The sequence below is a fragment of the Neolamprologus brichardi genome, chromosome 23 (assembly GCF_056152115.1).
Source record: "Neolamprologus brichardi isolate AB-2024 chromosome 23, ASM5615211v1, whole genome shotgun sequence".
NCBI classification, from domain to species: Eukaryota; Metazoa; Chordata; class Actinopteri; order Cichliformes; family Cichlidae; genus Neolamprologus; species Neolamprologus brichardi.
Genome location: NC_142125.1, coordinates 38,196,595 through 38,221,746, shown reverse-complemented (window position 1 = coordinate 38,221,746; position 25,152 = coordinate 38,196,595). Strand labels below are relative to the sequence as shown.

General features: G+C 41.1%; 1 protein-coding gene across 1 annotated transcript; it reads right to left on the bottom strand.

The window, feature by feature from the left end:
• Positions 1-850: 850 nt before the first annotated feature.
• Positions 851-24,750, bottom strand: cab39l (calcium binding protein 39 like). The gene is made up of 9 exons (XM_087835885.1): positions 24,465-24,750; positions 8,403-8,534; positions 7,973-8,137; positions 7,457-7,575; positions 7,171-7,339; positions 6,610-6,669; positions 3,546-3,611; positions 3,266-3,409; positions 851-1,202 (listed from the first exon to the last, which is right to left on the bottom strand). Exons 2-9 carry the CDS (start codon positions 8,502-8,504, stop codon positions 1,023-1,025), a joined length of 1,005 nt encoding a protein of 334 aa, XP_087692011.1. The 5' UTR covers positions 8,505-8,534; positions 24,465-24,750; the 3' UTR covers positions 851-1,022.
• Positions 24,751-25,152: the final 402 nt, after the last annotated feature.

Genomic DNA, 25,152 nt, shown 5'->3' with positions numbered 1-25,152 from the left:
GGTGTGACACACTGAAGCAACGTTGGCCTTTTGGACTGTACGCAATCCAATCCCCTCAGCTTTAAAGTGAAGAAACAATCACTGACTTTTAGCTCGCACAAATGAAAATATGATGGAAAATCTGATCGGGGCCATAATAGATGTAAACACAGGGGAGAAAAATAAAGATCATAGAAATTTAGAATTCACTAATCTCAAATGTGACCTAATATTTTTCCTCGTAAATTCACGTCTCAATAAAATCACATGTTTAATGTTCTTAATTATATCAGATTACTTTAGTTTTTCCCCTTAAATTTCAGAATTACTTGTAAATTAGTAACTTCATGAGTTTTTCCCACCCAGTCTGCTACTATAATTTTTGAAATACAAAGTTGTTGTTGTTTTTTTCGCTCTTACCGCCTCCTCCCTTAACTATTATCTTTAATTTTTTAAGCTAGAATACCCCAATACACTGTTGTGGGCTACTGAGCTTTACCATTGTCATTTGGCTTTTACCGATGACCAAGAATGCATTGATTAAGATATTCACGCTGTAAATACGCTTCACCTGGTCCTAACCAGACACACCAACATCCTCACCACACATCTCCCAAGAAAACAAAAAGTTGTTCATTTTTCTGGTTTGCAGCCACTACTTTTAAAAATTTACAAAATTCATTTGCAAGCAGAGACTAATAAGATTAAAGAAAATGCTCATCCACCCGGAGGATTTTGGCTGAAGCTTTTTTTTAAACCCCTGGTTCTCCCCCAACAAGGCAAATCAGCTGCCTCCAACACCATGAGTTGTGGCACTACATGCTACAGATGAGGAAAAAAAAATTACAAAAAAAGATCAGTGATTAAGAACTACTCTTGCACAAGTTTTTAATGAACTGACAAAGAGGGGAAAAAAAAGACAAATGAGGTCTCAAAGATTTTTTTTTTTTCCCAAATAGAGTAACCATTATTGTTAATGTGTTTTTTTTCTATGTCTTCCTATTAATAAAAAGTTGAAGTAGAGGGCAGGCAGGAATGCTTCTCTAGGAAGCCGGTTTCTTCAGATCCCTGATCTGTTTGATTAGGTAGGTCTTCTCGTCGTTGAACTGCTCGTCGTCCGTGCGGTCCTTCTGGAAGTTGCTCAAGAAGTCGATGAGTTTGGTCTGGTTCTTGAGCAGGATGTCGATGATGGGCTGAGTCTTGTTGGGGTTTGCTACAAACACCTTGGGGAAACAAAAAAAGGACAAGACGGGAGGAAAATCCACTTAGAGTTACATCATTTTAATTCAGTTTTGTTTTATTTATACAGCGCAGATTGACAACACCAGTCATCTCAATGTAGGGCTGTGCGATATGACCAAAATCTCATATCCTGATTTAAGACATCTATCGTCCGATAACGATATAAATCACAAAATTTCACATTTTCTGTACATTCTGAGAATCTCAGGCAGCTCGACTTGCGTAAAGTGTTTCCAGCTGGGCGTCATGTAGCTGGAGTCGAGTGTTTTAACCGATGCATGAAACTATACATTTTTAGACATAAGTTGTAATGGCCGCCGTTTTCTTTGTGAGTATTTATTACACGGCGTGCTGCGGGGAAAAGCCTGTTCTAACGTTTGAGTCTAAGGTTTATTTTTTACCTGGCGGCTCTTTTTTAATTCTCATCCGTAAGTACTCTGCATACTTTTTTACGTGATTAAGTTTATTTTGAAAAATCTCAACAGGATCTTGAGCTTTATTTTGAAAGGTTTATGTGGAAGATAAACAAGCGGACAACGATGGTTTTACCGTCATTGTTGCTAACGACAATGCATAAAAACAGTCGCTTGTCTGTCTGTAGTGTGGTTATATTAAATATAAGAGAAAGAGAGAACTTTAAGAAATGAATATAGCCACTACAGTGACCATCAAAACATGAAAAAAATATTGCCGTAAACAGTTTATTTTGCGACACCACGAAACAAACGATAGCGTAAAATGAAACGATAGACGTTTTTATATCGTTATCCGATATATATCGTTATATCGAACAGCCCTACCTCAATGTGCTTTTTATTGTAAGGTAAAGACCCTACAATATTAGAAAGAAACTCCAACAATCCTACGACCCCCTATGAGCAAGCACTTGGCGACAGTGGGAAGGAAGAACTCCTTTCTAAAAGGAAGAAACCTTCAGCAGAACCAGTGTTGCCAACTCCTCAGTAAGGAAAATCGCTATTGGTTGTCCTAAAAGTCGCTAGAAGTCGCTAAATGACGTCATCACCTAATTTGCATAATTGGTCATGCTAATGTAATTGTAACCTATGTTGTTGGAGAGAGAAATAACATCGTGGAAGAGACATAAAGTGAGCAAAAAACGTCCTAAATGCATTTAGAATTTATTTAGAACTACAAATTAAATTTATTTGAGCAATTATTGTTGTTTTTAATGTCACAATTCCAACCCTGCTCCTTTATCCGGGCTTGGACCGGCAAAAGTGACCCGAAATAGGCACTCTGGTGGAGTTACTCTGTGTGTGTGTTTATAAGTAGTTTTAAACCTTGTGATCCACAAAACAGCATAAGAGTAAAAGAAGAACTGACTGCGTTACAGCACCCGCTGCTTGTTGAGAGTAAAAGCAATATGCGCTTTCACGTCTTTTTTTAGCGACTTTTTTAAGAAAAAAAGTCGCTAGGGGGTCTGAAAACTCGCTAAATATAGCGACAAAGTCGCTAAGTTGGCAACACTGAGCAGAACCAGGCTCAGGGAGGCGTGGTCATCTGCCATGTCCGGTGAGAACAGAGAGTTTAATTACTAAAGATTAAATATATTAGTGGTGTATAAAGAAAGTGAAACAAGGTGAGTGAATAAGAAATGCTCAGTAGATCATGGGAAGCTCCCAGCAGTCTAGGCCTATTGTAGCATAGCAAAGGGAGGATTCAGGGTCAACTGATCCAGCCTAATCTAAAAAGTAGAGGGAGGTCTCCCGAAAACAAACTGGGAGCTAGCTCTACAGAAAAGGACCCTAAAAGCTGAAGGCTCTGCTTTTAAACATCGTAGGAATCACAAGTAAAACATCGATATGAAAGCAAAGTTCTCTATTAGGCTAATATGGTACTATGAGGTCTTTAATATAACATGAGCCTTATTATTCAAGATTTTATGTGAGAAAGATTTTAAATCCAATTCTGAATTTAACAGGAAACCAACGAAGATGAGCCAATATGGGAGAAATATGTTCTCTCTTTCCAAATTTCTCATTAAAGGCATCTGCTGTTTTTGTTTGTTTGTTTGTTTGTTTACCTTGAAGACGTGGAAGGCCTCAAACTGGATGTTGGCACTCTTGTCTCGGAGCAGATTCATCATCAGCTTCAGGTTCTCTGTCCTGCTGATGTACCGCGTCATGACCGTGAAGTTATGTCTGTCCAATAACAGCTCTCCCAGAAGCTGGAGGGGGGATCATTTTGAAACAAAGTGACAAATTATTATTAGAGAGGCCAGCTGTGCAGACCCCCCCCCCCCCCCCCCCCCCAAAAAAAAAAAACCCCATGAAGTCTAAGTAGGAATTTAAATCAATACAGACCTTTAGAGACTGTCGCTTGGTGACGTAGTTCTCAGAGTGCAGCAGCTTCTCATAGTCTGCAAACACCTGCAGTGAAAAAACAAAAGCAGCAACAATCTGAGATCAAATTTTAAAGTTTTGGGAAATATCTATATGGACAATACTTTTTCCAAACAATATCTGATAAATGTTGTAAATAGAGGGCTTTTCCTCCAAATGGAAATATGAACGCAAAGTTTATACAGCGCCAAATTACAACAGCAGTCGCCTCAAGGCACTTTATAATGTAAGGTAAAGACGCTACAATAATCGAGAGAGACTACACATGAGCAAGAACTTGGCAACAGTGGGAAGAAAAAAAACCCTTTAAACAGGAAGAAACCTCCAACAGAACCAGGCTCAGGGAGGGGCGGGGCCATCTGCCATGTTGGGGATGATCACTGGTTTAACATGCCCACTCTCCTGTGTTTAGGACACCTTTCCATTTGCTTCCTAAGTTTAACCTGGCTCATTTCCTTTGAAAACATTAGTGCAGAGTGCTGGTTTAGCTAACTGGGTTTAGCAGGCAACTCGTATGTCACAAGGCTAATGCAAAGACCTGGGTTCAAATCTGCCCTTGTTTATAGTGGCTACTCTTCCAAAGGCCGTTCGTTGATCCCCTGCTCTTCCACTTCTAAGTTTCCTTTAGCGACCCTGATATCCATGTAGGATTGCCTGTGTGTGTGACCATTAATGAAAAAGTGTCTGTGGATGCAGCTTCTAGTTTTAAAAGTTGCAAAGTGCTTAGGCGATAAACTAGAGAGAGTGCTTACCAACCTGAAAAGCCACGCAGTGCAATTATTTTGTTGCAACAATTATTCAAAATTGCCAAAACAGTTTGGCAGCACACAACCTGTCCAAAGACGCACTTGTTGGGTTAGCTGGAGATCCTAAAGGAGCTGCTGGTGTGATGGAAAATGGTTGTTGTGCTCTTTGTGGACTTAATAATAATAATAATAATATCAATAGATGTTGGATTTTTGTTTTTTTACATTCTGCTACTTCTGTGTCAAGCTGACCTCACTTAATGAAAAGCTCCACATTCTCTTCCTATGCGTAATCTTTCCGATACACCACAAGTTGATGGACGAGTCATCTTTTGCACACAATGTTCTGAATGTATTCTGGGAGCATGGCACAACTAGTCTCAATAAATACTCTAGACTTACAATTGCTCTTTCCTTCCTGCTGTCTGTATGGTTGTTTGACCTCTTTGCAAAGGTAAATAAAACTCAATAAATAAATTAAAATTTAAAAAAGAAACCTGGTTGTTTGCATAAATTAGCACCAGATGGCTGTTAAAACATCTGAACCTAGATGAAGACAGTGCTATCGCTTGGCTTTTGAATGTATGGCTGCATAGGGTCAAACACGTACTTTCCCGGTGATGTTTAAGTAATCAGCAATCAATATGATGAAGGTGCTTTTGAATCAAATATTAGATTATACAGGACTTTATCATTTATGGGGACATATCTGATATTGTGAGGTAGGAAAAAAGGAAATCTGAAATGTAACAATAGCCTCTGTATAAGTTACAGAATATTTAAGTAAGAGTTCCAACAGGAAAAGGACTTGTATAGTTTAGATGAATATGTTTATGCACACTCTGTACTTGGGAAAACTTGGAGACAAGTATCAACACTTATCCGAATGTAGTTATTTTAAAGACAGAAATATCTGCCTGTGTGTTTGAGGTTGAGACAAATGCATATATGATGGAGAAGTTGTTTAACTCTGTGTTTGCACATGGGTAATTCAGCTTGTTGGTATATTTTCTTTTAGCCCAGAAGGCATCTAATGAGATCGATTAAAGCAAATGAAAATACTGCACTGCATCCAAAAGGACAAGAACTGCCTGGACCTGCAAAAATGTAACATATGTAGCTAAGAGGAAGTAGATGAATTAGAAGAAACACCAACCCCTAGACACTTGACTTGAGTAGATCAACACATTGTTATTACAGCGTTCCCTCTTCTCACAGTCACATGGATCAATTATCAGTTACTGGGTTTGTTTTACAATATTTGGCTTTGAACTGTGGGATTAAATTGAAGTATGAATAGATGATGTTTAAAACTTAAAGTGCCTGTACAAACAGCATTATAAGACTTTGACGAGTATGTCACCAAGCTTATGTCACAGAACAAGAAACTCTTTGTGCAGTCATAGGTTTACCACTAAAATAATAATAATAATGGATTGGATTTATATAGCGCTTTTCAAGGCACCCGAAGCACTTTACAGTGCCACTATTCATTCACACACTGGTGGAGGCAGCTACGGTTGTAGCCACAGCTGCCCTGGGGCAGACTAACAGAAGCGAGGCTGCCATATCACACCATCGGTCCCTCTGGCCAACACCAGTAGGTGGTGCCCAAGGACACAACAACCAGGACAGAGAGCCCGGGGATCGAACCGGCGACCTTCCGGTTACAGATGCGCTTCCCGACCCCCTGAGCCACGGTCGCCCCAAAATCTAATCAATATGACAGATTCTGGGTTTTTTGTGGCTTAGCCTCTACTGAGCCGGCAGTGACATCTCCTGACAGGCCGTCGGCACACATGCTGGGTGAAAAGGTGGTTCTGTGTGGGTTTCTACAGGCTGAGAGCCCTGGGGGGACCCTGCTCGTGAGAGGGGCCCCTCTGCCTAGAAATGTTGAGGACACAGAGCGGAGCTTTGTATCGAAAGATGTTATGACATTTAGAGAGGCTGTGCAGTTTTCCTATAAATTTACATTTTTTGTTTTTTAATCTGCCTTCCCTGCTCATTGAATACTCTATCACAAGGCTTCATGAATGCCTGCGTGTGACGTGACTGGGCCAGTGAGCACTGCGGTGACTGATACCTGATCTCGCTGTGCATCCGTGTAAGGTTTCCTCATGCAGACTGACCTCTGTGTGTGGTTTGGGTTAACGATTGCTAAAAATTCAAAATAGCAAGGCTAATGTGCATTATATGTGTGGTGGCTAACAACCATCCCAGACTAATCTCTTCTCGGGAGCTGCAGATGTGCAAATGTGTTTGTAAGTCGAAGCACTCACAGCTTCGTAGTTCTGCTCGAGGAATTCGGCCACAAGAACTTTGTGTCTCGTCAAGAGGTCCTGTGGACGAAGACAGAAAAATGCATCTTAGCTGACGGATTCAAATGTTACCGAACACTTTTTACATACATACATGTATGTAAACACTGTACAATCGCACGCTGCCCAACATTTGTCTCCTGTATTGGATGCAATACAACCATCAGTTGCTCTGAAAAAAAAAATGTATTCCCCAAATGTTGCCAGAGGTTCCTGGACGTGTTTACTTTCCAGTTTTAATTACGATTATCACACTTCAAAATAGCTGACAAGTTAGTGTCACATGGTCAACGGTCACATGTCTGCAAAAATCAGCGCATGTTAAGACTTTTCCTCAACAAAACATGAAAACAAATTTGCCTTTTCTAGGCCTATGTGGGGAACAAAAATATCAAAGAAATTCAAATGATACTCGCGTGGGATGTTGGTTTACTAAATCCAAATCCAAACACTTGTCAAAGTCCAGTCTGGCTCTAGTCTAGCACCTGACCTGACAGCCAAAAGAAGAAGAAAGAGAGTTACCTTAAAGGTCGCGAATGCGTCAGAAGCAATGTCGAAGGTGGACATCTCCACGTAGTTGAAAAAATTGTGGAAATGCTCCGAATGGAGAACTATCTTGGCGAGCGGCTCGTGGCGGATGCACTCCCTCAGCATGATCCCACAATTTAGCGCCACCTGGGGCATCTCATATCTTCAAACACAGCAAAAGAGAGTAACGCATCACCCCCTCCTCGTCATAGAAGCCATAGATATTGTGTTAAGACGCCATTAGGCTGAGGACAGCATGTCCTATGTGTGTTTATCTCACCCTTTCAGCAGTATGAAGAGGACCTCCTGGTGGGAGCAGAAATATTCAACAGTGGGGCTCCTCGTCCCAATCTGCCTCCTGAGGATGTTGTTGAAGATCTGACACACGTCCTTCTTCCCCTGGAAACACACGTAAAACTGAACTAACCACATAACAGCATCTGTAACATCTAGCACGTTAAAAATTAATTAATTGTGTACAGTAGGAAAAAAAGTTGTTTTAAAAGCAGTACTACAACCTAAAATAACTTAAATTTATGAGTTGGAGTCAGAGGAGGCCTGTAATGGTAAGAAAACTGTACAAGGTTTTTAAATACACCATCAAATTTCATTATTTTCACTACATCTTGCAAAACTGCAGCAACAATATGCAGCATTTCTTAAAAAGTCTAGAAGAGCTGTTAAGTTTCCTCTGCCGAGTAACTGCTCCTGGATGTTTATTTTCTATCGCGTTTCTGTGTCAGCTTTATCACAAGTGTGCTTCTGCGGCACATCTGTGATACTTTCTTCTGCTTACCTCAAAGTCTATGACCTGCAGGTTTTCTACCAGCGCGATCAGCAGGCCGCTGTTGTACAGCTCCTGGGCCAACTGGGCCACAGTCTCGGTGTGGGGCTCCTTGTCATTGCTTCCATACAGGATCTCTTTCATGGACACCAAACACTTAGACACCTCCTCAGAGGCCTGCAGAACAGAAAACTACAGGTGAGGAAGGATGGAGGCAAAGAAGGCATCATTTAGAGGAATAACATGTAGAAACTATCATTAGGAAAAGAGAGCATGAGCTTGATTTGGCTTGTGACTCTTCTTTGATCTTCTGTGTGCATGTGTGAGAGAGTCTTGACAGTGAAGCGTCAGAAGATGACAGGCGCAGGCTGTTTCCCGCTCCCACCCTTGGGGCCTCTGGACACCCATTCGCACACAGACACAATCAAATAGATTCCCCTACCTTGTCTGTCTTCTTGTCCTGTTTGACGAGGATGGCCAGGTTTTCCTTCAACGTCTTGACAATGTCGGCGGGACTCTTGTGTGATTTACCAAACAGCGGCATGATGGACACGTGTGCACACGCCTTTGGGACCTGTGAAACACAGCAATCGGTGTTAAATGTATTGTTTATTGACTGATGAATCAATTCAAGCTACAATATAATAGCCTGTAATTATAAAAGCTATAATCTATTTTTACCAGACTTGTAAAACTGCCAAAGTTTCAGTGCTTCCCACAAACGTCAGTTTACAGTGCTGCTCACTGACAAAAATTACACTTTTAATGTAGTGCATTACAGAGATGACAATAAAGTTCTAAGTGCCCTCTTGTGGGCAAACAATATACTGTGCTCACTTTTATTAAATATTTATATTTGATTAAATATGAATAAACCACTATTTTCAATCATTTTTCCGATATAAATATTCCAAGAAGCATTCAGAGGCTGCACCGATTGTGATTCCAGCTCCAAGTCGTGCATCCCAACCAAGCAAAAACATTTTTCAAGGCAGGTGCGTAGGAGAGGCACAACGCAAATAATTTGCCACATGAAGGGCACTGAAACATCACGAATAAATGTAGTCCTGCGAACTGCAGCCATGTGTCTGGAAACCGTCATCACTCTGTACTGCACCTACAAGTCGCATACAGATCTTTAGATGGGCTGATGACACTGTGTTGACTCACTGTGTAACATTGTTCTTGCTCCATCTGTTTGATATGAAAAGATAACAAAAATGCTGCTGATAGGGAAGTAACAATCTGAGTAGTCTTCTTCTACCGTTGAAAAACATTCCAACACCATATACATGTCTAGAAGTCAGGTTGGTACACATCTGACAGCCTGTTAGAAATCATATTATGGCAAGAACCAATCAGCTGAATAAAGAGAAACAAGAGTCCATCAATACTTTAAGAACTGAAGATCAGTAAATCCGGAAAACTGCTAAAACTTTGAATGTGCAAAGTGCAGTTGCAAAACCTATCAAGGTAGGTATATATAGTCAAGTCAGTAGTTTCTGTAATTTAATAACAGTTTAAATAATCTTAAGACTCAAAAGCAGGGGAGTCCAAACTGCACCGTAACATAACATCTCCGTCATATTATGACACAGCCAGTTCCTTTTTGACTGATCTTATAGTTGGAGCTGGACCACATGAACTCAACCCATTCCTTACTCGTGCTGCTGCAGTCGTTCCCCATTCAAAACTTTTCACTGCTGTTGCATTTACATGCTACTGTTGCACTGCTTTGTCCAATCAACTGACTGTGGCAGATACCAGCCCCTCCCTCAGCTTGCTTCTACCGGAGGTCTCGTCCTTTTAAAAGCGAGTTCTTCCTCCCCACCATCATCTAGTGCTTCTCACTCGGATCTTCTGATTGTTGCGGTCCTCATTCTTATACTATAGTGTCTTTAGCTAAAAATACAACGTGCCTATTACGGCCCTAGCAGGGCCTCCTCCTGAAGGTGCCTGTGTGGGCGTGTCCCACTACCTCTTCTGCCTGAGGTGCCACCTTTCCCTTTTGTGCAGCTGACTCTCGTCAGTAATTAAAGAGATTTAAGCCCAGGGAAAGGTGAGTTCTGGGCCAGAGTGCCATGTGAGTGGTTACAGCTAGTGAGCTTCGTGTCTGGGTTTGTATCTGGCGAGCTTCGTGTCTGGGTTTGCATCTGGTGAGCTTCGTGTCTGGGTTTGCATCTGGTGAGCTTCGTGTCTGGGTTTGTATCTGGTGAGCTTCGTGTCTGGGTTTGCATCTGGTGAGCTTCGTGTCTGGGTTTGCATCTGGTGAGCTTCGTGTCTGGGTTTGCATCTGGTGAGCTTCGTGTCTGGGTTTGCATCTGGTGAGCTTCGTGTCTGGGTTTGCATCTAGTGAGCTTCGTGTCTGGGTTTGCATCTGGTGAGCTTCGTGTCTGGGTTTGCATCTGGTGAGCTTCGTGTCTGGGTTTGTATCTGGTGAGCTTCGTGTCTGGGTTTGTATCTGGTGAGCTTCGTGTCTGGGTTTGCATCTAGTGAGCTTCGTGTCTGGGTTTGCATCTGGTGAGCTGCTCTCTTTTTGACTTATTTTGTACTTTATTGACCAACGCTTGAGTTTTGTTTGTTCCTTTAAATGGTGATAGCGGCTTGTCCGTCTCTTTTAGTTAGTATTAATAGAAACTTTAATAAAACTCTTTAATTTAACCCTTTTGCCTCCTTGACTCCTTTTTCTGACCTGGACACTTTTTGTTACTTCCCCCTCACCGCCTGGACCCTTTTAGAGGAACGTAACAGTGCCTCGGATCAGCTATTTGTTGACATGAACTGCTATCCTGTCTCGAAAGAAAATAAAGCAAATAAATACCCGAGCATTCAGGATTAACTCGGATTTTTCAAGGCCAATTGCAACAATGTGACAAAACTGGCCTGCCCGGAGAAAAATCTAAAAACGTCTTTATTTCAGGAAGCTTTAGAATCAAACCTTTTGTGTTTTTAACCACTAAAAACAGGGCAACGTGAGCAACCTGCTGTTCAAACATTCAGTCTATGAGGAAGAGGAAAAAGTTGATTCAAAGGAAGGCGGAAGGGAGCTAAATCTGCTCCTTTTGGTCAGAGGATGAGCTTTGATGCAGGACAAGGTGAATCATGCAAGGCTTCCCTAGTAAACACCAACAAAATACAGTATGGAGCTGGTGTGGAGCACAGTAGTTCGTTCACGTCCCTTCAGTTACATTAGTTACTCTCATCTTGACAGCTCAAGCCTGTATGAAACTTACAATTCTAGTTTATGCGCATCAAAGTAGCAAGCTGTGTTTTGCCCCATTACTGCCAGAATGTCAATCATGCTACCAACAATGCTACTAGCAATCAGTTGCAGCCACACTGCGCACTAAGCTGACATTGTACATAATGCCATGCACCTTAAAAGGACTTTCAGCATTTGCTCCTTCAGTCACAGGTTTACAAATATAGCCGTCAACTGATGGCTTTTAAGCTAAAATACCAGGAAAACAACACATAAATATACTTGTTGCAGAGTATATCGGGTAAGTTAGAGAGGTTGTCCACGACGGAGTCTGTGAGCATATTAAGGGATCCAGGAGGCAGCAGTGGCCTTCAAAATCCAGGCCAGGTCAGGAACAGCCAGAGAACTTGTGACTGCTAATCCTCATCTGGGAATGTAAAAGGGCATTAACCCTAACTCCCACCGTCATTCCTCCCTCCATCTGCTCCATCCTTCACTCATTTCATCCTCTCTTTCTTCTCCTCTTCACAAAACACTTCTGCTCCTCCCTTCCCCGTCTCCTCGGCCGCTGGCTCACAAGACATTCATCTAGAACTGATGCTAGCAGCCAAATTGTCTGAATGTTAAAGCCTCCTTCTACACTATACATTGTAAAGCATTAAAAGTGAGCAGGTAAAGTGACCGTGTCCATGGAAGTCCTTGGAAAAACACCTGCACAGTGTTTTCTGGAGGAGAATATTGCTTCAGCTGGACCTACTGAGCTTTTATTTTAATTTTTCCTTTTTTATCCTCTCTTGTATCTCTACAGTTATAATGATGGATGCCTTTTTTAAACATGAACAAAGTTTAAAGTAATGAGGTCAGTCTGTGCACAAGTAATCCCCCTGAGCCAAAAGCTCAGGTTTCAAACAGCTCTGAGCACTGCGCTCAAGGCCGTTTTCATAAATCCATATGATGCTTCGGTGAGCACAGAAGCCACGCCTACCTATTCATCAAACCTCCTGTTTGACAGGGATAACCAATCAGAAGAAAGTTGTCTTAAAGGCAGACAACAGCTTTTGGAATGAACTGAGAGGCTACATCAAGGCTTTGACAATGCAAAATAAAGCTTATTTAGAACTGAGAGTAAGTGAATCTACTCCTTTATAATAAGTTGGAATAAAAGTATGAAGCTTGAGATGAGTATAAAGTCAAATGAGCCCGTCTAAAGCACATTAGAACAGCAACTCATCTGTGGAGACTGTCGAGTGTCACATACTGGAAGCTTAAAGGAGCCTAAAACTTTAAAGCATTGATGCCTGATATGACAGAGCCTTATGTGAGACATACAGCTATGGATATTTATTTGACTTGTTGAGACTGTTTATTGAAAAGGTTTCTGACTTAGGTCATCTGTTTTCTACCCTCCAAGGGAAAAAACAAACCTCTCCACAGAGCTACAAAAACCTCTTTGACTTGTTCATTATCAAATACAACAGGAAGTTCCCTTAACCAAGTCCACACACACACACACACACACACACACACACACACACACACACACACACACACACACACACACAGAGAGAGAGTATTGGTTTCTTCAAACGCCACTTAGCCTGGCAGATGTGTGGGCCACTTCAAATCACAAGACCAGGAGAATAAAGAGCTGTGACAGTAAAGGCTGATTTCCCCTGATGATCGTAAAACAAATCTGTGTAGGTTTGCCGACAGAGTTATTACCTCAATCCTTCCCCTATAAAAACACGTCTAATTACATGACAATGCGTCCGCCATGCTGGCCACTTACGGCCAACTTACATTTCACAGAGTTGTCATAAAAGGTGCCGACAGGTTACAGCTGCTGCAGATCCTGGTGCGTTGTCGCAATAAAAAAGTAAGCTGATGCATTCCAGAGGTATTTGAGCAGAACAGTGAGAGCTTTCCTCAGACTGATAAAAGGTAGGAGTTGAAAGAAACATTGAAGGTAAAATGTCATCTTTCACATTATTCAGGAAAGGGGAAATTGCACGGGGGATTGGACGCCTGCAAAACAACAAACAAACAAACAAGAAAACAGCCTGGATTGGAATCACGAGGTTTTCACTAGGGCTGGGCTATATCATACCGTTCACGGTAATACCGGTGTAATTTTGGGCAACGATAGGAAAATGAAATATCGCGATAGAATATGGGTAAAACGCGCATGCGCACTGCCTATGTTTACATACGCACATGGCGGCGACGCAGAATGAGAAGAGCGAAAGCGGATCGTTAAATGAAACTGATGAACCAGAACTGGTTTGTAAAAATGCTGCAACTTCAGTGGTGTGGAACTGGTTTAGCTTTCGTCCATCAGATACACAACAAAGCACTATTTTTGGTAGCGCATGCTAGCGGGCCGTCGTTATTACCGTGTTGTTTGGAAAACACGGCACACTTAAAATCAATCCTTTGATTTTTCTGAAAATCGACAGTGCCCCTTATAACCCCGTGTGCCTTATGTATGGATTCTGGTTGTGTTTACTGACCTCGAAACGATTTTATGTACACGGCGCTCGAAAATCTGTCAATGTTTTAGTACGACTTTGCTAAGCTACGAAGCTGCACCGCTTGATGGATTGTCGGAGCATTACGGCTCCGACAGTACGTATCACCTCGCGGAGTGATGTGCTTCAACATAATATTACGGTATTGTGTGTGTATAACCTCTTTTTCAGTTTTGTGGATATTACACATGGTTATGCTGAGGATATGTCGACCAGTTTCCACTGGAAATGCCTTTTGGTTAAACTGTCAGCAAGGAATTTGCACTGTTACATTTTTATATAACTTTAATGCACATACAAAAAACAGCTGCTTGTTTAAGTTGTGGAGTTGTAAAGTATTTTGTCTAGTGTCAATTATATCGTCAGTTATATCGTTATCGCAAATTTTCAAATGTATATCGTGATAAATATTTTTGGTCATATCGCCCTGCCCTAGTTTTCACCTTACAAAAGAAAATCTCAGCTGACACGTCCCGCTCAGCTATGTTCGTGTTCTTCATAATCAGTTCTTCAAAATGTTCTGTGTGACTGATTTTGATTCTTAATCGGAGGCAGTTGAATCACAGAGAGGGGAGACTGCAGTGACATGGAAAAATCATGCCTCCTATCAAAGGGAAAGTCAAACTGTATTGTCAAGAAGCTGCTAATAGTTTATTCACACCCCCATCAGAAGGTTAATGGTCCTCAAGGAGACCAGAAGAGACGCTTTAGTCCATTAAATCAGTGTTAGCATTTTGCTAAAAATGGATGGTTTAACATACCTACCTAACATACAGCAAGGCTGTATTTAAGATATGGGCATGCTTTCATATTAACATAATATATGACGTAGATCGTACTGTTACAATCCTTACATTACCTTATTTGCCTACCAGCAACAAGAGCTTCCTCAATATATCCATATTTAATACACTAGTATTATACTATCTGCATCCACTACCGTGCACTTTGGTATGTCTATGAAATCCTGGAAATACCAGCCCCTCCGTGAAAAATGTTCTTCTTCTGGTTTATGTAATTTGAATAGCAAGGTGTGCAGTGGGTGAAAAGGGAGCTGTTTTAAAGTCCATCCAGGAACAGGTGACAAACATACTTGAGTTTCACTTTGTCTTTCGATGACATCGTGACGGCAAAACTTTAGTCAGGTCAATATTTGTCGAAGGATAAACTGGCAATGAGGAATTGCTCATAAAAAGAGGGGAGCCATGCTTGCAAACAACGCCTTCCTGCTTTTCTAATCTAATCACACTGGAGGCTAGTGCGTCAGGTAATAATGACATGTTTAGCCGCATGTTCTCCTTAAATTGCTGGCTGTCTGAGTGGTGTCCCAGAAACGATGTGGGCTTCATAGATAATTGGCAAACCTTCTGGAGGAAACCTGGTCTTGTTAGGAGAGACGGCATCCATCCCACTTTGGATGGAGCAGCTCTCATTTCTAGAAATATGGACAAATTTATTAAACCCCTCAAAACGTGACTATCCAGAGTTGGGACCAGGAAGCAGAGTTGCAGTCTTACACGCCTCTCTGCAGCTTCTCTCCTCCTGCTACCCCCCCAAAAACCCATCTCCATAGAGACTGTGTCAGCTTCCAAAAAGACAAAAAACAAATTAAAAACCAGCAACAAACAACTTAAACATTTACAAAGAAAGAACAATACAGTATCCACATCTGAACCAAAGAGTAAAACAGTGAAATGTGGATTATTAAATATTAGGTCTCTCTCCTCCAAGTCTCTGTTAGTACATGACTTAATAATTGATCAACAAATTGATTTACTCTGCCTTACAGAAACCTGGTTGCAGCAGGATGATTATGTTAGCTTAAATGAATCAACACCCCCGAGTCATTCTAACTACCAGAAATCTCGAAGCACAGGTCGAGGGGGCGGTGTGGCAGCAATTTTTCACACCAGTCTATTAATTAATGAAAGACCAAGACAGACTTTTAATTCATTTGAAAGCCTGATGCTTAACATTATCCACCCCAGCTGTGAAACTCAGAAACCAGTCTTACTTGTTATCATCTATCGTCCACCTGGGCCTTACACAGAGTTTCTGTCTGATTTCTCAGACTTTATATCTAATTTAGTTCTGAGCTCAGATAAAATAATTATTGTGGGTGATTTTAACATCCATGTTGATGCTAAAAATGACAGCCTCAACATGGCATTTAATCTGTTGTTAGACTCAATTGGTTTCTCTCAAAATGTAAAAGAACCCACCCACCACTTTAATCACACTCTAGATCTTGTTTTAACATATGGCTTAGAAACTGAACATTTAACAGTGTTTCCTGAAAACCCTCTCCTGTCTGATCATTTCTTGATAACATTTACATTTACAATAATTGATTACGCAGCAGTGGAGAGTGGACTTTATCAAAGTAGATGTCTTTCTGAAAGCGCTGTAACTAAGTTTAAGAATATAATCCAGCCACTGTTATCATCGTCAATGCCCTGTACCAACACAGAGCAGAGCAGCTATCTGAACGCTACCCCAACAGAGGTCGATTATCTTGTTAATAATTTCACCTCCTCACTACGTACGACTCTGGATACTGTAGCTCCAGTGAAAACTAAGGTCTCTAATCAGAAGTACCTGACCCCGTGGTATAATTCTCAAACACGTACCCTAAAGCAGATGACTGGTAATCTGGAGAGGAAATGGCGTGTCACAAATTTAGAGGATCATCATTTAGCCTGGAGAAATAGTTTGTTGCTTTATAAGAAAGCCCTCCGCAAAGCCAGAACAGCTTACTACTCATCACTGATTGAAGAAAATAAGAACAACCCCAGGTTTCTCTTCAGCACTGTAGCCAGGCTGACAAAAAGTCAGAGCTCTTTTGAGCCAACCATCCCTTTAACGTTAACTAGTGATGACTTCATGAACTTCTTCACAAATAAAATTTTTATCATTAGAGAAAAAATTACCAATAATCATCCCACAGATGTAATATTATCTACAGCTACTCTTAGTTCCATTGATGTTAAGTTAGACTCTTTTTCTCCAATCGATCTTTCTGAGTTATCTTCAATAATTACTTCCTCCAAACCATCAACGTGTCTTTTAGACCCCATTCCTACAAAACTGCTCAAAGAAGTCCTGCCATTGATTAATTCTTCGATCTTATATATGATCAACCTATCTCTAATAATCGGCTATGTACCACAGGCCTTCAAGGTGGCTGCAGTTAAACCTTTACTCAAAAAGCCATCTCTAGACCCAGCAGTCTTAGCTAATTATAGGCCAATCTCCAACCTTCCTTTCATATCAAAAATCCTTGAAAGAGTAGTTGTCAAACAGCTAACAGATCATCTGCAGAGGAATGGTTTATTTGAAGAGTTTCAGTCAGGTTTCAGAGTTCATCACAGCACAGAAACAGCTTTAGTGAAGGTTACAAATGATCTTCTTATGGCCTCTGACAGTGGACTCATCTCTGTGCTCGTCCTTCTTGACCTTAGTGCAGCATTCGATACTGTTGACCATAATATCCTATTAGAGCGATTAGAACATGCTGTAGGTATTACAGGTATTGCACTGCAGTGGTTTGTATCATATCTATCTAATAGACTCCAATTTGTGCATGTAAATGGAGAGTCCTCTTCACACACTGAGGTTAATTATGGAGTTCCACAGGGTTCAGTGCTAGGACCAATTCTGTTTACATTATACATGCTTCCCCTAGGCAGCATCATTAGAAGACATAGCATACATTTTCACTGCTATGCAGATGACACCCAGCTCTATCTGTCCATGAAGCCAGATAACACACACCAATTAGTTAAACTGCAGGAATGTCTTAAAGACATAAAGACTTGGATGGCCACTAACTTTCTGCTTCTTAACTCAGATAAAACTGAGGTCATTGTACTCGGCGCCGAAAAGCTTAGAAATAGGGTATCTAACCAGATTCTTACTCTGGATGGCATTACCTTGGCCTCCAGTAACACTGTGAGGAACCTTGGAGTCATTTTTGACCAGGATATGTCCTTCAACGCACATATTAAACAAATATGTAAGACTGCGTTCTTCCATTTGCGCAACATCTCTAAAATTAGAAATATCCTGTCTCAGAGTGACGCTGAAAAACTAGTTCATGCATTTATTACTTCCAGGCTGGACTACTACAATTCATTATTATCAGGATGTCCAAAAAACTCACTGAAAAGCCTTCAGCTAATCCAAAATGCTGTAGCAAGAGTACTGACAGGGACTAGAAAGAGAGAGCATATTTCTCCTGTTTTGGCTTCCCTTCATTGGCTTCCTGTTAAATCCAGAATTGAATTCTAAATCCTGCTCCTCACATACAAGGTCTTAAATAATCAGGCCCCATCTTATCTTAATGACCTTGTAGTAACATATCACCCTATTAGAGCACTTCGCTCCCGCTCTGCAGGCCTACTTGTTGTTCCTAGAGTATTTAAAAGTAGAATGGGAGGGAGAGCCTTCAGTTTTCAGGCCCCTCTTCTGTGGAACCAGCTTCCAGTTTGGATTCGGGAGACAGACACTATCTCTACTTTTAAGATTAGGCTTAAAACTTTCCTTTTTGCTAAAGCATATAGTTAGGGCTGGACCAGGTGACCCTGAATCCTCCCTTAGTTATGCTGCAATAGATGTAGGCTGCCGGGGGATTCCCATGATGCATTGAGTTTTTCCTTTCCAGTCACCTTTCTCGCTCTCTATGTATTAACAGACCTCTCTGTGTTTAATCATATCTGTTATTAATCTCTGTCTCTCTTCCACAGCATGTCTTTTATCCTGTCTTCCTTCTCTCACCCCAACCGGTCACAGCAGATGGCCCCGCCCCTCCCTGAGCCTGGTTCTGCCGGAGGTTTCTTCCTGTTAAAAGGGAGTTTTTCCTTCCCACTGTCGCCAAAGTGCTTGCTCATAGGGGGTCATATGATTGTTGGGTTTTTCTCTGTATCTATGAAGCGCCTTGAGGCGACTTTTGTTGTGATTTGGCGCTATATAAATAAATTGAATCAAATAACCAGTCGAGCAGTGCACAGGTCCGGCCTTGTTCCTGCAGCTCTAACTAAGTGTTTCTGATTATTAAAGAATACTTAAAGGGCCGCTTTTAATCATTTAATAACATGTCTTTTGAGTCCTGGAAAGCTTAAGCAGCTGATTACTCTGAAGTCTTCATTTTCACTTGCACCCTTCTTAAGACTGACTAAATGTTATGTAATGGAATTAATCTTGTGCTCGCTGGGCTCCAGCGCACACTGCGAGCTGCTCAGCTTAGGTATAAGCTTACCTGAGATGTTCCTTGTTGCCCCAAATATGAATTTTTCAACTAATCGCAATCTAAATGAGCTTTAATCCAAATACAGATGTACAGAATATAAGTAAAGGTTACCCAGAACAGGGAGTATAATTTCAAAAAGATTATGAGGCATCATTTCAACAGTCAGGTACAAGCATGTGCAACAGGGTTAATAATGCCTGCATCTGTCGTTGCAGCACAGCAGTATGTCCCCTTAAAACAGTCTTAAGGAGTTAAGGAAACTGGACTTCTTTTTGATCTGATGGTAAATGAGCCATGCCTTGATTCACATCTTGTCTCATGTGACTCCTAATAACTTTACAGGATGGGTCAATGACTCTGAGGACCACCTCCCCAAGGGGGGCAATGCCACGAGGTATTAAACATCTGGGACTCCCCATCGGTTTTAGAGCTGAAGAAGCTTCTTGGATGAGAGGTCAAACGTCTCCATAAACCAAAAAGACATTCAGCTGCCTTTATTAGTAGCGCTTAAGAGTGCCACGACCTGATTGGTTGAGAACCTACACAGACATACTTGCATTCTTGTTCTAACTGGCTGGCACCCCCATTTAAACTTGCCTATGTAAGCAGTGTGGTTCAAACAGCGAGTGAATTCCTTTAAAAGTATAAGAGGTTTTATATAAATGTAAATAATTTGCACAGACTCCCACAATTCCTCTCTCTTCATCGCATTAGGACACCAACGCAGGACCATAAATCCTGCATGAAACAGCATCAGAATCATCAATATTTTAGGAAGTAAATAAGGAGATATTTTAATGTTTCTACTGCTACTCCGTGAAAACAATGCATCCTTTAATTTCTCTTTAGCAATTCTTTTATATAGTCTTGTAACTGCAAGGATAAATCGCTTAACTAAACAGTTATTTTTTTATATTATATACATTTTATATTAAATCTATAATTTACTGGAAGGCTCTTATTTTAGTAAACCTATGAATGAAAAATACAAATCCAAGGCTGTTCATTGTGTAGATTCTTTGGCTGAATAGTCAGTTCACTATAAGAAAAACATCATATTTAGAGTTCAGTCTGTAGTCTTTGATATATTTGCCTGTCGGTTTGCTACATGAAAACTATTTGTTCAGCTTCAGTCCAAACTCACATCACATGCTCTAAAACTTATCAGATCCTTGCGTTATGTTCCTAAGGTACAAACCAAATCAAATCGGTATAGTATGGTATAATACAATAAAGATTGTCATCAGGGGTATGGCTCGTCTTGTGACATATCAAAGTATACTGATAATCTAATTATGTTAGGACCTGACAGAAACAGGCCGATTGCCTTCTCGTGCTGCCTCGCTGACACAATATTCAGCCGAGTGTAGACACGGCACCGAACGGCGGCACATTCTCGCCATAAGCAGATTTCTCTTGGATTATCTGCATGACCTCTGCTGCAGACATATGGGCCTTTACTGTCATCTTAACCACCGCTGTGCTGAGGAGTCACTCAGTACATTTGATTCAACTCGCTTCCTAATGCACTACATGCATATCTGACTGATCAACGATTTATTTGTTGTGTAGTTGCAGTTTTCCTGAACTACGCAATCCTTTTGTAGACCACTGAATGTTTGATCATTGAACTGCAGCTCTTATGAAAAAACACCATGTCTCTCCTCACTATCAAAGTATGGATTCCCTCAAGGTTCAATACTAGGGTCAACTGTATTTTCACTATAATGCTACCACTTACAAATTGTCTGAACTGATATAAAAGTAGAGCCTGACTGATGTTGGATCTTTAAGACCACTACAGATATCATTATTTGGTCATTTTGGCGTTTTAACCACATCCTTTTATTGTTAGACCTTTATCTTAAAATTTTAAACACTATAAATGGTAAATGGCCTGTATTTATATAGCGCTTTACTAGTCCCTAAGGACCCCAAAGCACTTTACACAACAAGTCATCAACCCATTCACACACTGGTGATGGCAGCTACATTGTAGCCACAGCCACCCTGGGGCGCACTGACAGAGGTGAGGCTGCCGGACACTGGCACAACCGGGCCCTCTGACCACCACCAGTAGGCAACAGGTGAAGTGTCTTACCCAAGGACACAATGATCGAGACTGTCCGAGCCGGGGCTCGAACCGGCAACCTTCCGATTACAAGGCGAACTCCCAACTCTTGAGCCACTATGAGGCAACTGTTGTGAATTGTTAATATCACTGATACACAAACTACCATTAACGCTGTTATTCCCTCTCGGTTAGAGTACTGCAAAGGTCCTTTAATAAGGTATATATCAGAAGTCAAATAATAAACTCTAGTTTACATAAAACAGCAAAAGACAGAAAAGCAAAAATATTGATCAGATTTTTAATGACCTTAGCTGATTTGTTTCAAATTAATTAGTAGAGTTACTCTTAATTGTCAAGCCTTTAATGGGCTAACCCCAGAAAATATATCAGAACTGCAGCCCACTTACGAATCAGTGCTTCAGGCAAATGCCCAGGCAGGAACTTGCTCTCTTTTAAACACTAAACAAGACTGAACAGAGAAACTATTAGTAATCACTTTTAAATAATTTGTGTCATATGGCAATACATTTTAAAAAATGACTAACAGTCATATTAGTCATAACTCTCTTGGCACTGCCCTCATCAAACAGCTGCCTTTTGCAGCGCTGGATTATAGTAACATCCACTGTAACAAACTGCATGGCAGTGGGCGGCTCTGATGACTAATCGGTGACATTCCAGCGCAGCAAGATAGTGATCCACGACAGGAGCTGGAGAGACGGTGACGTAGCGATCTGTCCCACCTACAGGCCACTCAGGAGGCAGAAGAGGGAATACAAGCTGGACATTTCGTGGCTTGTGGTAAGACCAGGGGGAAGCAGCGGGGCAGCTTGATAATTATCACACTTGATAATTTGTTCAAATAAATTAACTTTGTGCTCAGGAATTCTTGGCAAATTCATTTAATTAAGCCTAGAAGTTTTCGAACAATGCGAAGAATCTACCACAGCCTTTTCAATGAAGGAGAAAGGTGACATCCTATTATTTTTGCCTGGAATGTGAGCCATTCATGATGTACTACTAACACATGCAACAGGAATGCAAGCGCTGAAGGAGGAGCAGCAAGGACAATAACCCGCTCGTTCAGCATGAATTATTGCTGTTGGCATTAGCTAAGTGATTAACATCAACTGAAATAAATCTGACAAAGCATTGACTGGAAGGTTCACGTCTGACGAAGCTGGAACATGTCTATCAGTTGTAAGATCAGAGTGAAGACACACAGGTTGTAGTTTATAGCAGCACAGTTTCAGGCCTTTTTAAGTTAATTTGACAAAGCTGGTCAAATTTCTCTGTCAGCAACCTGACAGAGACTGTCCGAGCCAGGGCTCGAACCGGCAACCTTCAGGTTACAAGACGAACTCTTTGAGCCACGATCGAATCTATGCCCACCTCCGACTACAAAGAGTTGTTTGCTTCAATTATATTCACAAAGAAAGGCGAAGTGAAAGACCAGACATCATCACGCAAAATCTCACTTACAAAGAGATTGTTAGGTAGGACCAACCTGATAATAGTTTAAACTCTGATCCCCAACTGCACTTGATGCACTTCAGAGAAGCATACAGGGCACATCTGTATCATTTAAGACTGACTTAGGTCTTTGTGCTCTCAGTGGTTAGCACTTTCTGCATGTCCGGCTGGAGGAAGCCGGCATTATCAAGAATGGCTGTGAAAGGCTACTGCAATACTTAAAGTGGGGACTTTTTTGTCAGCAAGGCAAACTTTCCTTGTACTTCCTTACAAGTGGCAGACACTAACCTAAAAACAAGCCTGAGCATTTGATTGGTGGATCTACTGAGAAGCAAGACACAGAGGACATGACAGCCAGGCTAGATGGAGTCTTTATGGCTCACATGGACTGCTGGTAGTGAAAGGTAACAGTCTGAGAAATCACAACTATAATGTGCAAGTATTTTATTCAGGACAATATGAAGATTGCTGTACTTAAATGCAGAGTCATTACAGGTTAATACTGCAATCAAGTGTGAAATAGCTTATATGAGAAGCTTTTACCTTGAGATATCAAGGCCAGTGGGTTTACTCATAATGGTAAAGCATATATTGTAGCCCGCTTTCAAATTAAAAGCACGAGAGTGAGTCATGAAACGAGACTGTATGGAAGACACCTTTGTAAAAGAATCTAATTAAAAAAGTGTTGTATAGCATCAAAGATAAATGTAGGGCTGGAACTAGGAATTAAGGATGAACCAAATTGTTAGGAGAATGCAATATTTTAAAAATAATCTATAAATTTCGCTAATATTGTTTTGTTTCATTTTTTGTTGTTATTTATTCTTCATTCAGTGTCAGGAAAGCAAAATAATCTCTGTTCCAGATTATTTTACTAGATTTAAAGTTTCTGAGCGCCTTATCACACTGTCTTTGAACATTTAAATGGCACAGACCTGATCTGATACAGCACATAAACATTGGCCAATGCCACTGGGGAACGTCATTTAATTGCTCGTAGGTTACTAATGTCCATGCGACAGTATGAGTGCAACTATTATTTCAACAGACATTTAACTTGTCAATCATTTATTCACTGCAAAATAACTACCTTTTAAACATGAATAATTATGAAATTCAGGCTCTCTTTCCCTATAGTTAGCCTTTTGTCCTGCTCTCTTCTCTTTCCTATCACTCCCAGCTGATCACAGCCCCCTCCCTCACCCGGGTTCTGCCAAAGGTTTTGTTCTGTTAAACAGGAGTTTTTTCTTCCCACGGTCACCAAGTGTTTGTCCATCAAGGGGTTGTCTGATCTTTCCCATTTGTAGGATCTTTTCCCTAGAATATAAAGCACCTTATGGTTGTTGTGAATTGGAACTATTAGCACTATTTAAGTGTCTTTGTTTAAAAGCCATATGATAAAATGAAAAAAATTAAATAAAATTTGCCAAAACTGTGATCTTGATAAGGTTTATAGCTGCATAAAGCAGTGACTCAATGGCGACTTTATGACTAGCATTTTACTTTGAAATCCAAACCCGGAAGTTGGATTGTGATCATTCGGGTTGACCTGGTCCTAGTCGTTTAAAGTAATAAAGGAGGGAGGAGGGGGGAACAAAAACAAAATACACACACTGTATATGAACTCCCGAGGAATTAAAGACCTCGCTAATTACCCTCTTTACAGGATAATAGCTTATAACGCTGACAGCAGTAAACAGCACATAAGGCCGCATTAACAGTCCCAGACAATGTGATTTAACAAGGCTACACCCCTCTCGCCTCCGGCCAAACTCCCCTCTTTTTTGTTTGACAGATTTCCAAAGCTACCCACAGTTGTCTGCATCATTTCATGAACAACTGCAGAAAAGGACGTTGGGGCTCTCTCGTGCATCAACATAACCGACGTTTCAACACCGACTTAAGTTACAAAGGGCAGTCATATTAGGTTATCTGAAAGCTATTGCTCTTCGACAGTAGAGCCTAGAAATAATACTTACAGTGGGAAGATGTTTGGTGGGGGGGATCTGTAAATGTCCTGACCGCTTCTGTCCCGGTTCACAGCGCAGCCGAAGCTCCCAGATAGACGCCTGTGCTCACGCCAGGGTTGTTTGTCGACACAAAAGTCGGCTAAAAATGTGTGCGAAACAATTTAAAATGTGTGGAATCTGTTAAGAAGGCAGTGCTGAATTCCATCTGGTCGCTTTCCAGTGTGCTGCCAAGTTAGCAAGAACGGAGAGATTAAGGACTTCCCGATTGCGCTGTCATAGTAAAATAATCGGCGGCCCCTTGTTTCTTTGGAGGGTGGAGGAGAAGCACGATTGTGCTGTAAACTAAAGTGGACGCCATCGATGGAGAAATTTAAATAAGGCTGTATTTATGAATTCAACCAAGAAGTCCTCTATTGCATCGGGGCTTCATAAAAACTTGTAATTTGTAGTGCAACTCGCGTCACTTCCTGTGTGGCTCACGCTTGCTAGCTTGACAAATCTGTATCTTTCCAGCCGCGGCTGATTCTCGTTCACATCCTCCGGCTTCAAGCGCTACTTACGGCCTTGACTGAAGTATTACTGCATCGTGTATATTCACAAAAGCACATATTTAATACAGTTACCAGGAAATACATCTAAAAACTACTTTGGTGACGTAGGGTTTGCGTGCAAGAGGGAAATTAAGCGGAAAATAGAC